We start from the raw sequence: 12,174 nt of genomic DNA on the forward strand, positions 1-12,174 counted from the left end.
AGTTCAGTTCTTGCCCACAGTTTCATCCCCTCTAGAAAATAGAACAACTTGTCCTTCTCCGACATATCCCTGATATCCAACATCAAAGCATAAAATTGTTTCACATATTCCCAAATCGACCTATTATGCTTGAGGTCTCTCAGCTTTTTCCTTGCATTATACTCAACATTTTCAGGAAAGAATTGGGCCTTGAGCTCTCTTTTCAAGTCTGTCTAACTCTCAATTACACAATTTCCATTTTCAATGTCATTTTACTTAGCACGCCACCACAGTTTGGCGTCACCAACCAAGCACATGGTTGCAGTATCTACTTTCACCTGTTCTGAGGCCATCCTCACAGTGCGAAAATATTGTTCCATATCAAACAAGAAGTTCTCTAACTCCTTAGCATCACGGGCACCCCCATACATTCTGGGTTCAAGTACCTTGGTCTTGCTAACTTCCGAAGTGTTGGAGTTCCCCATAGCAAGAACCATTAGATTCACCTTTGCATCTAGATCAACCATCCGAGCCTACAAAGTTTCCACAGTGTGGTGAAAGTCCTCAGACATTTCACTTGTCAAACTTGCTTGATGCTGGTGTGATCCCATCACTTTATCAACAAGTCCCCTCAGTTGGGCCATCTCGTTGGCCATATTGTGGGTTGTCTCTTCAACCTGTGCTTCCAGTGCACTAATTCTTTCTACATTGTTTGGTGCCATGGTCACTTGCCAAAGCTTCCCAAATCCCACAACAAAGGTAACTGAATTCTCATAGCAACTACGCCTTGTCTCTGATACCAAGTGTCACGATCTAACTATTTTCACACCTTGTGAAGGGTCATGTAGCGCTAGCTAAAACAATATTGCTTAACTAGCCAGTCTATCGTTTACCAACATTCATCCACGAAACACTTTCATTAACATTCATTCAAATAGCAGCGAAAACAGTAATCAATTCATGAAAGTCGTGGCAAGCAAGCAGTAAACATTGAAGCAACGTAATTCATTAACAACACCTCTGTTGACATGGTGTGTTTAGCGAGGGAGGCAAGTAGGCTAAACACGTTGACAATAGCTAGTGAGTTTTACAATGACTGATGAACACTTACCCTCCCCTAAAGAGCTTTTTGGGCTATTTTCACTCTTGCACTAGGAAACTTTAAAGTGACCGAGGAGTCATACTGCCTTATTTGGCTTACAATGAAATAAATACTAGAAAATAACCCTACACTAGTATTTACATGATGGAAACTCATCCCAAACACACGAGGCAAGCAGTCATAGGCAAGCATAATGCCCTGAATAAGCTTAGCTCGTGACACTATGGAACTACAAAAAATGAAGGCCAACAGATCTCTTGTGCTTTCCCTATACAAGAAAACCCTAGTTCCTCTTAGTTGCAGCCGCCCCTCCTCTTGCAGCAACCCCTGCTATGACTTACAGTAGTCGTGCCTACTACCACAACCATATAACCTCCCCTTACACCTTAGCTTCTTGCTGTAAAATAAAAGAATAAACCCTAGACACTACCAGCCCCTAAGCACAGCACACACAGCAGCTCATGTATGCTGACCTAAAAAACTCTAATTTTTGCATGAAGAAACACCCAATTGCCACTAGCCACTCCTCTCCTCAATGTGGTTGTTTCACCCCTATACAAGCCCTAACCCGAACACACACACACAGAAACTAAAAGCCAAATAAGTTTCAAGAATTAATATCTAGACAATAAAAAACACTACTTTTGCATGAAAACTCATACCTTTTGAAGACATACTCCTTTTTCTTTTGTGTGCTTTCTTCTCTTTCTTCTCTTTTTGTTGAATTGCATAGCTTTTATTCTTTCTCTTCTTCTTCTTGTTTGGTCGTATCTCTCTCTCTCTCTCTCTCTCTCTCTCTCTCTCTCTCTCTCTCTCTCTCTCTCTCTCTCTCTCTCTCTCTCTATTTTTTTTTTATTTTTCTATTGCTAAACCTCTCTCTCCCCTCTTCTTGTCTAAGCAGCCATACCTCTATCTCTCTCTTGATCTCTCTCTTATTTTTCTAACCCTACTCTCTCCTCAACCCCTCTCCTTCTCTCTCTCTCTCTCACACACACACACACACACACACACACACACAAGACTCTACTCTAAACCCTACCCCCTTCTCTTTCTCTCCAATTTGGCTCCCCTTTCCCTTACTCTCCTCCCTCCTATTTATAGGAAAGGAAGAGGAGTTAGGGTTTTCTTAAAATAATTGAATGGACAAAAATGTCCTTGGAGGTAAGCTTGATCTCCAAAGTTTTACTTTAGGGCTTCATGTATTTGAGCTATTGGGACCCTTATGGCCCAATTTGGCTCTTTAGACAAAGAGCCTTCTTTGGATTTAAATTGGGCCCCTTAGCCTACAAGGAGCCCTTTTTTTAAGATTGAAAGAGGCCCCTTGAGACCACAAACTCTTTGAACCCCAATTAAACCCAATAGACTGCAAGCAGCCCTTGAAAGTCTTTCGAATGAAATATAACATCTCATACTCACTTTAAGCTTAATGATTATAAGTAATAAAACAAATGGGTCAAAATGGGCATCGACACTCAAGAAGGAGAAAAAACCACAAAGGATGTTTAATCATGATTGGAAAAATGTGGATATGAGAGCAACTTTTATAATCCATTTGTATTTATTGGATCATATCCTATTCAATATCAAAAATAAGAAGATAATGTGAATTTATGAGAAAGATTAGAAAGCCTATATCAAGCTAAATCTCTCTCTAAGCAAAGGTGGCTTGAATGTTTTCCATGACATTCAAACTCAATTAGAGAACATCGATATGATGTTGCAAGATGAAGACAAGGTGTTGGCTATGTTTTTTGTACATTATAGGATAGTTATGGTGGTCCCGTATATGACAATCACATTGTTGACCAATGAACTTATGAGGAATGCAAAAGTGGAAAGCTTTAAGTTTAGTGGTAATCGTTCAATAAGGGGAGACATGGAGGTGATGGTCAAAGCACAAAATCCCAAGACAAGTCTTCCCCTAGTCCAATTAACACCAAGTAAAATAACTAATCACCCAATAATATGAAATAATTAGTAGCCAAAAAGATACAAATTAACCACACAATCATAACAGGAACACCAAATTTACATGAAAAATCCTTCAATGTGAAGAGAACAACCATATGACCAAAGTCTGTTTCCAATCTTTCACTATGTTCAATAGTAGGTTACAATAGATCTTTTGCAATTAAAACTAGATGTATACATTAACTAAATTCATCAAGAACAAGAACTTTTTGGCATATAAATCATCAAGAATCATCACCAACAAAAGGTGGAATCAAACTTTAAGAAAAATAGAGAGGTCTGACCAAAAACTGAGGTTGTTGTCCATGCAACAAAAACCAATGCAAATGACCTCCAAGTGACGATCAAACTGATCAGATTGAAGAAAGAAAGTTACGCACATGATATTAAAAATTCAGCTCGAGTGGACAACAAATCACCATTTGATCATAACAAATAATCAAGCTTCATGAACACCTCTAAAACCCAACTTTCATATGTTTTCTTCTCTCCTTTTTATCTCTTCTTTCTACCTTCATATCTCTCACCATAATGCATGAAATTTTGTAACTCTTAGCCATTATTCTCTTTAATTTACTACCTTTAATTTCTCCAAATTTTATAAATCATCTTTCAACCAAATTACAATTAATTATAATTTCTACACTTAAGAGGGAAGCTCAATAAATCTTCCCCTCCAGACTATGTGAAGGAATTCATCATACCGACAATTATACAACAAATTTTTTGTTTCTCTTTTGCAAGGGATTTTGTCATCATGTCTAAATTATTTTCATCGGTATGAATCTTTTTCAATTTCTAATAAATCAAAGTATAATGCATTTCTAATCCAATGGTATTTTACATCAATGTGTTTAGATTGTGAATGAAAAGTATAATTCTTACAAAGATGAATCCACTTTGATTATCAAACGCAACACATACCTCTCTTTCTTGAATTCTACCTCCTATAGAAATCTTTTCATCTACAAAACTTCTTTGCAAGCTTTAGTAGCTCCAATGAACTCCTCTTCACTAGTAGAAAAGACAACACATTTTTGTAACTTTGACCGGCAAGCCATAACTTTCCCAGTGAAAGTAATCAATTAACCCAATTTAGACTTTCTAATATCAACGTATCTAGTGGTATTTGCATAGGCATAACCAGCTAATAATGTTTTCCATTCCTAAAGCAAACACATAAGGAGGAGGCACCTCGAAGATACCTGAGAATCCATTTCACAGCATTCCAACTTTCTTTTATTAGGATTAGAAATAATCTACCAACACCAAATGTATAACTTATGTCTAGCCTTATATAAACCATTGCATACATCAAACTTCCAACTACTAAAAGCATATGGAACTCTTCTCATCTCATCCTTCTATTGATCTCTTTCTCAATAGAAGGACATTGTTTAGAGCTCATTTTGATGTGATTAGCAAGAGGAACTGCCTTAACCCTATCCATATTGAATCTTTCAATCACACTCTCAATATAATTTTCCTATGATAACCACAATTTCTTGACTTTCCTATGATAAGTGATTTCCATACCAAGGCTTTTTTTTTCAGTCGCAAGTCTTTCATGGAAAAATACTTATTCTATATTATACTTCATTAAAACTACATGGTGTCAAATGTTACATAAACATCATTAGGACAAACGAGTTTACAGGAATTTATTGAAAACCAGACGTAAATTTTTTTTATCTTGACCACTTTTAACTACTCTCGTCCAGGACGGGCAAACATTGAAGCAGAATGTCAGCCGCCTGGCGCAATTCCTGCTCAGAAATGATTAACGGTGGAACAAGCCTGACTATGTTTCCTTTTCCTGCAGTTAATATTAGAAGACCTGAGTTTCTACATGCATCCACTAGAGGCGAGGCAGCAACATCCAATTCTATCCCAACTATGAGCCCAAGACCCCTTACTTCTCTCACGTGTGAGTTTCCTCCCAGTTTCTGCATCAACAGTTCTTTCAGGTATTGCCCTTTCTTGGAGACACTGGCCAAGAAAGCTGGTTTTGATATTTTGTCCAAAACAGAAATGGCAGCATTGCAAACAAGAGGTCCACCAGCAAACGTGCTTCCGTGATCTCCGGAACTTATGGCAGCAGCAACCCTCTGGGTCATTAGCACGGCCCCAATGGGGAGACCTCCAGCAAGGGGCTTTGCAAGTGTCATCATGTCTGGGAGTACACCATATGCTTCGTATGCCCATAGATAACCTGTTCGACCCAAGCCACATTGAACCTAGTAATGCAAAAGACAACAACTTAGCAGTCTAGTTGATGAACTAGGATTAAAAATTTTCATGGTTCGTAAGTCACAAAGCTATGTATACATGGACAGATGGGTCAATACATTCCTGAAAATTTGAGATACCACGGGATTGGTTTAAGTTTATATTTACACATGCATTATAGTGTTCATCCATATTGTATATTACAATGATACATCAATATTTTACCATGTTCTATTCTATCCCAAACATTTATATAACAATCGTCGAAAGACTCGACTAAAAGATGAAATAAAAAAGGCATCAAGTGCAGGCATTATAAGAATATTATATTTCTTCTAGACACTTTGTGTTGATTTCTATAATTATTCAGAAAATAAAATATTTGCACTCCACCCAAAAAGCATGAGGTGCTAATGTACGTGGTTTACCAGCAGCATGTTCAAGAACGTTTGATACTTTTACAAAGTATTTTAGAGGTAGAGGAATTTCCAACCTCACAGGATATGATTAAAAGTCCTCACCAACACTTTTCATGTCGAGTGAATCAACACTTGCCTCTTAGACAGGCAGGATTTATTGTTCAAGTACCTAGCATGTGTCAGTAAGTATCTCAGTATCTAATAAGGGATACAATAAGGATGCCACCCCCCAGAAGTATCCATGCATCAGTATAATAGTTGTAAAAACATTCTTATATGGTGCAAAAATTATAGTGATTGAAGGTTATAACAGAATTTGCTCTGTGACATAGAATGGCAACAGACAGAAACAGAGAGGCAGAAACAGAGAGAATAGAAGAAAGCAGGAAAAAACAGGAGGACAGAACAAAAGACGAGCAAAGTTACACAATAGAAACACAACAGAGAGAGAAGAGGAGAAAGGAAGTAGAAGACGTCGTGAGGGAGAGGGACAGATGGAGTGAGAGGAAATATGTATAAGGTCAATTTTTTTTAAAGAAAAGAAGAGACTTCATTAAAGAAGAAAGAACATAAAAAAAAAAAAAAAAAAGAGAAGAAGAAGAATAAGACACCCTCCTATAAAAAGGTAAAAAAATAAATAAAAACAACAATCAAAATAAGATGGGTTTCCATTCTTGCAGAATATCTGAAAAAGGCACCCCTTCAAAACAGTATACTGCTAGGACTAGACAGAAGCCAAATACTAATGACTCATTTGGCGCAGCAGAATAGTTATTCATTGGAATAAGATGGAATATAGTTTAAATTTTAAGAATCAAAGGAATAATTATTCCTTGTCTATTCTTGATTATGGATTCATAAAATGTTTCACATTGCTATTTGGTTTATAGTAACAACATAATTTCTTATATAACTAATTGCAACTAATATACTAAAACTAGTCTATTCCTGAGAATAGGCATTCCGCAAACCAAGCGTAACCTAAATCCTTGCCCATAGCAAAGCACAAGTGGTTTCCTACCCAAAAAAATGCAACCATTCCATTCCAACTAGATTACCCATAAAATTGCAAAGATCCCACAAGTCCATAAGACTGAACCATCTCTCCTCTTCCCAAAGCCTAGAAATGAAATGCTAAATAAATCCTCCACCAAGCCCAAACAAAACCAATTCACTTCAAATAAAGCAAACAAATTATTCCAAATCCTCAAATGCAGATTCTGAGCTACGGAAACACAACATACAAATAGTGTTAGAAATAACTTATGAAATATAGTGTTAGAAAAAAGCATAAATTAAAATTTCAAAGTTCACACTTCATAAATTAAAATTATCAAAATAGAACGTTAGCCCTTCTGTGTATGACATGTAAATGATAGACGAATAATAAACACAACACAATTACATATTAACTGATTGATCCTAGTTTGAGTCGGTTTGTCTAGGCCAGCTGGTTCGCTAGCTTTTCCCAAATATATCAAGGTTGGTATGTTATAAAATATTGCATTCACTCTAGCCTGGAAAGCAGGTTGACCCAATCTGACCAGTTCAACCGACCGGTCTAGATTAATTTATAATATGATCAACGCATACGTTGCCCATTTGACCTACATTTGATTTGCATTTCTAGAAGTTCAAGGTGCATTACCATAATATGAAATCATGTAATACAACTTATTTTATGGTCAGTCAATTTCTTAACAAATTCCAATTAGAGTATAAATCCATGTTACATTAATATCATTATAGAGTATCTAGAAGTCCATGAACTAATACCTAATGCTGTCAGTAAATAAAGAAGCGTATGAATAGTCTGTAAAATAGTAATTAAATTCTCATAATATCCATACATATACTGTGGCACTGAAACCATTCTCACTTTCTTCAAATGTTCTAAACATTTAGAATGCAATACATAAACCTGGACTTGACCTGTGTTTTCTAAAAAACCAGTAGGCCAATTGGTGAACTGAGAATTGGCTCACTTTTCAACCCAAGTTGAATATCTGGTTTAATAACATAGTAATGTGAATGAGTGATATAACATTGAAAGATAATTAAGAAATGAACATATTTGCAATAAGTAAGGTGTAACTCCTGTAGATGGTAGGATAAGGGATGAACAACTTAGATGGCATGGACACTTGCAACGTAGGCCACATAGTGCACCAGTGAGGAAGAGTGAGTTAGTCAGAAGGAGGGGTAGGGTTAGACCTAAAATAACTTGGGAGGAGATAGTGAGTAAGGATTCAATATTCCTGAATTTGTCAAAAGAAATGGTTCATTATCGCATAAATTAGCGGAAAAGAATTCATATAGCCGACCCCACCTAATGGGACTTAAGATTTGGTTTTTTTGTTGTTGTTGTAGACAAAAGGATCAACATTCAACTTCATAATTTTAATTTGTGAAGTATGAATTTTAAAATTTTGGTTTATATATGAATTTTAAAATTTTGGTTTATATTTTTTAAATACTATATTTGATATGTTACTTAAATATTAAAAAGATTGAACTATGTTCTATTAGTTTTATGAGGTGCTTAATCATTTAATTTGTACGAAAATTGCATACAAAACACATTTTCTAGCATTATAATTACTAAGTATTTTTTTAATGATTTATTAATAGTATTTTTTATTTTTTTATTTTTAAAATATTATTGTAGTAATAATAAAATTACATTGTCATGTTGATGTCAATTAGTTGAGCCAAATCGATCCAACTTGTTGAACCAATTAACTCAAGAATCTTTGGTATTTGATTCACTTACCAGTTTGATTTTCAAAACATTATACTCACCAATTCTCCAATTGAATTGAATGGAGGAGTAAAAAGTGTCACTTTATTAAAGGTAAAATTCATTTTTTTTCATGATTGACGAAAGGTTCATTTTGTCAATGAAAAATTAAATCCCAAGGGATCCTTTGGTAGTTTTCAAAAACTTGTGGAATGTCATAGTCGGAAAACTTAGGTGGTGTTGCTAGATTTGCCTATAAAGCAAATAAATTATTCCACATCCACCAATGCAGATTCGGAGCTATCAAAACACAACATACAAACATCTAGAGATAACGCCTTCGAAGGTCCCTTACTCTGCAACAGATTGTTGATGTTTAACTCTATTAAGAACAAACAACCCAAACAAAGGCCCTTACCCTAGAGGGTTAGCTTTCCAAATAGTACAATGAAGAGGAAAGAACTTATAATTTTTAATCAAATGCTAAAAGAAAGATTTAGAAGAATAAACTCCTGAAGTATCCAAAAGCCAAACCCATCTATTTTCCCCAATTGTGAGATGACTTCCCTCCAATAACAACAATTAACGACAACAAAGGAGAGTTCATTCATCTCCCTATCATTTAGAGGTCTACAAAAATGAAAACCCCAAGAAGTAGTAGATCCATTTGAAGTAAGAAAGGAAGCAATGACATCCTTAGACGCTAAGGAGAGACGATATAATTGAAGGAAGGAAATAACAAGTGCAAAATTCCTCACCCAAGAGTCTTCCAGTTCCAAATAACAAGCCCAAGCCCAACTGCCCACAACACATTTGACAAAGAATAGATCTAGGCAATACACTTCCAAGGACTCCCAGCACATCCATTACCGAAGTTGCCGCCCCCCTACTCATTGGTCCAACACAAAATCTCCATCTAACTAAATGATCCCTCTTGTCCCCTATTACCCAAACAAAGAAAGTGGTCCCTCTTGTTGACTTTTTGAATCCAATATCTGTTTTGATGCTGACAAAGCACCAGTATCTTATGTGTGCATTTAGTGTGTGAACAGGTTTTTATTTCAGCATGAACATAAAATCCCGAAAAATGGATGCTAACAGGAACATAAAGTTCACACTCTCCTGAGGAATTCCATGGAAAATGAAGAGCAAAAGAAGAAGATATTTTTATTCTACTTGTATTGCATTTAATTTTTATTATTTTGGTATGTAATAATGCATGCATTTGCATGATATGTTTAAATGCTCAGAATGACCGTAGACAGACCCTAGGGACCAACACACTTCACAAAAGTCAACATGTTGATTTCGCTTGATCGACCGTTCTGTTTTGAACACACCGCCCTCAATCAACTGAACCAACACGTGTCTGACACCCCAACTACTTGGTCGACCGAACTCAGTTCAAAATAGCCTTGGTTAACCGAACCTCAAAGATGGTCAACCGAACTTTGTCTTGGTCGACCAAACCTATGAAAGGTTCAAAATAGCCTTGAAATGGTCGACCATATCTGCAGTTCAAAAGTGTCACGGTCAACCGAACTCATTAAAGTGGTTGACCAAACCTTAAATATAGTTGACCGAACCTCTCGGGTTTTGAATTTTTTAATAGCTTAAATGTAATTAATTTTTAATTAAACAATTCGAAAAATACCCAGCATGTCCCCAACGGTTATATTTCGGAAAATCTATAAATACCCCTCATAACTCCAGATTAGTAACCTTGATTAGCATTAAAATTCTCTCAAATTATTTCTTAATCAAAGTTCCCCCAAACAACCTTTTTATTATAAAATCATTTTGGGGTCATTTTTTTTATACTCTCCAACACTCTTTCATTTTTTCTTGAAAATCATTTTTACAAGAGTATTTTTATTTGGGAATTTATTTCATTCAAGAGTTTTACTCTCTCTTGCTTGCATGTTTGACAAACTTTTTTGAGAGTAAATCTTTGGGATTTCTCCACATATTTCCATGGTAAATATTTTATTGGAGAAATATATCCTTGCTTTGATTTGCACATAAAGTTTTAAATGCTTGTATTTTGTTTCGAGTGTGCAAAGCTTTTGAAAGTAAAACCCTAAGCTCTCCTATTTCTTATTGCAAATATTTTTGAAAAAATATTTGATTTAGGGTTTAAATCTTCAAGGTCCTCATCATACATATTATATTCAAAGTTTACAAAAATTATTTTGAAAGCACCCTTACTCTACTGAGCATATTTCATATCATATTAAAGTGCATATATTTAGAACTTAAACGCTGTACATCTCTACTTATATTTATAAGCATTTTATCATGCACAAAAATGTTTTTATTGTATCGGTTGGGTTCAGCTCGAAATTGAACTGGGGAGTCTTGGCCTCGTAAGTGAGACCGGTTGGGTTTAGTCCGATAATTGAACTGGGGTGTCTCCGTCTCATAAGGGAGACCAATTGAGCTTAGTCTGGTAATTGAATTAGAGCTTACCTCACCCCGTAAGGAGAGGTTGTAACGACTTCTGCTCCGCCCGTTTAAGTGAGCAAGGATAGTGTAATCCTAGAGGGGTATGCCCAAAGCGAGAACGTAGGCTGGTTTGGCCGAACCTCGATAACAAATATCGTGTGTTGATAGTGTAATCCTAGGGGGTGTATGCCCAAGGCGGGGACGTAGGTTGGTTTGGCCAAACCTCGATAACAAATATCGTGTGTTGCTCTCTCTCTCTCTCTCTCTCTCTCTCTCTCTCTCTCTCTATCTCATTTAATTACTGTACTTTAAATTTTCATGTGTATGCTTGTTTATTCATAGTTCTAATTATTTACATGCACACTTTTATTTAAATGAGATATGCTTAACGTGTATGTTTGAACGTATAGCTTTATCATTTTTCATACACGTTATTATACTGAATGGGATATGATTTGTGGTGAATCGACGAAATGCTTAAATTGGCCAAAATGTTTTTAAAACTCAATTCACCCTCCCTCTTGGGATCACACCAATTCCAACACCTCTTTTCCCCCACATCCAACCAAAGAAAAGTTCTCATAACTTTCTTAAGTTTACTAGCAAGCAGCAACCCCCACCCAAACTCTAAAAATAGACTAATAACACAGAGGGATACTGGAAAAGCAAGCTAGAAGGAGAGTGATAAGATCACCTAGAGCAAACAAAGCACTCTTCCATCAATCTAAATGCGTAAGCCTATATTTATAGGCACTAGGATCAATTAATCATCAAAAGTTTCTTAACCTTGCACCGTAGGCCTATATTTATAAGCAACTAAGAAACCTTAAAGATAGAAGTACTAAAAATTAGAAAATAACCCAAAAAAATAAAAAATTATAAAATAATCCTAAAGTAATAAAAAATTACTGAAATAAACAAATATCCTCGACATAATATAAAATCCCTAATTCTTAAATCTACGGCTTCTGTAGAACTGTTTAAACGGTGGTAAAAACAGTCCACCACTCGAATTCTTATATCCATCCAGTTTTCTAAATATTTGAAGAATGCTTCCCTTGTGCCAAAATACATGATAGGGCTGACTCTCCCCTACTGATGCATGCAACTTTAGCTGCAGCAATCCAAATTAATGCAGGTTTTACTAACATGTTAGCACACATACTTTCTCTTAGGGGAATTTATGTGGAGACTGTCTTCAAGATAATGTGATCGAAATGGAGAAATACATGCAAATGGCGCCCCAAATAATGAAGCAGATCCTAACTGCTACAATGCATTCACCTATA

At 35.9% G+C, this 12,174-nt stretch overlaps 1 protein-coding gene across 1 annotated transcript in view; it reads right to left on the reverse strand.

Moving 5' to 3' along the window:
- Window positions 1–4,615: 4,615 nt before the first annotated feature.
- The window catches only part of LOC131157068 (acetylornithine aminotransferase, mitochondrial-like), a 31,885-nt gene continuing 24,326 nt past the window's right edge, over window positions 4,616–12,174 (reverse strand). Inside the window, exon 4 of the mRNA XM_058110933.1 lies at window positions 4,616–5,289. Coding sequence (XP_057966916.1) covers window positions 4,756–5,289 — 534 coding nt within the window. The 3' untranslated portion in view covers window positions 4,616–4,755. The remainder of the gene's footprint in view (window positions 5,290–12,174) is intronic.

The sequence above is a fragment of the Malania oleifera genome, chromosome 6 (genome assembly GCF_029873635.1).
Source record: "Malania oleifera isolate guangnan ecotype guangnan chromosome 6, ASM2987363v1, whole genome shotgun sequence".
NCBI lineage: Eukaryota > Viridiplantae > Streptophyta > Magnoliopsida > Santalales > Ximeniaceae > Malania > Malania oleifera.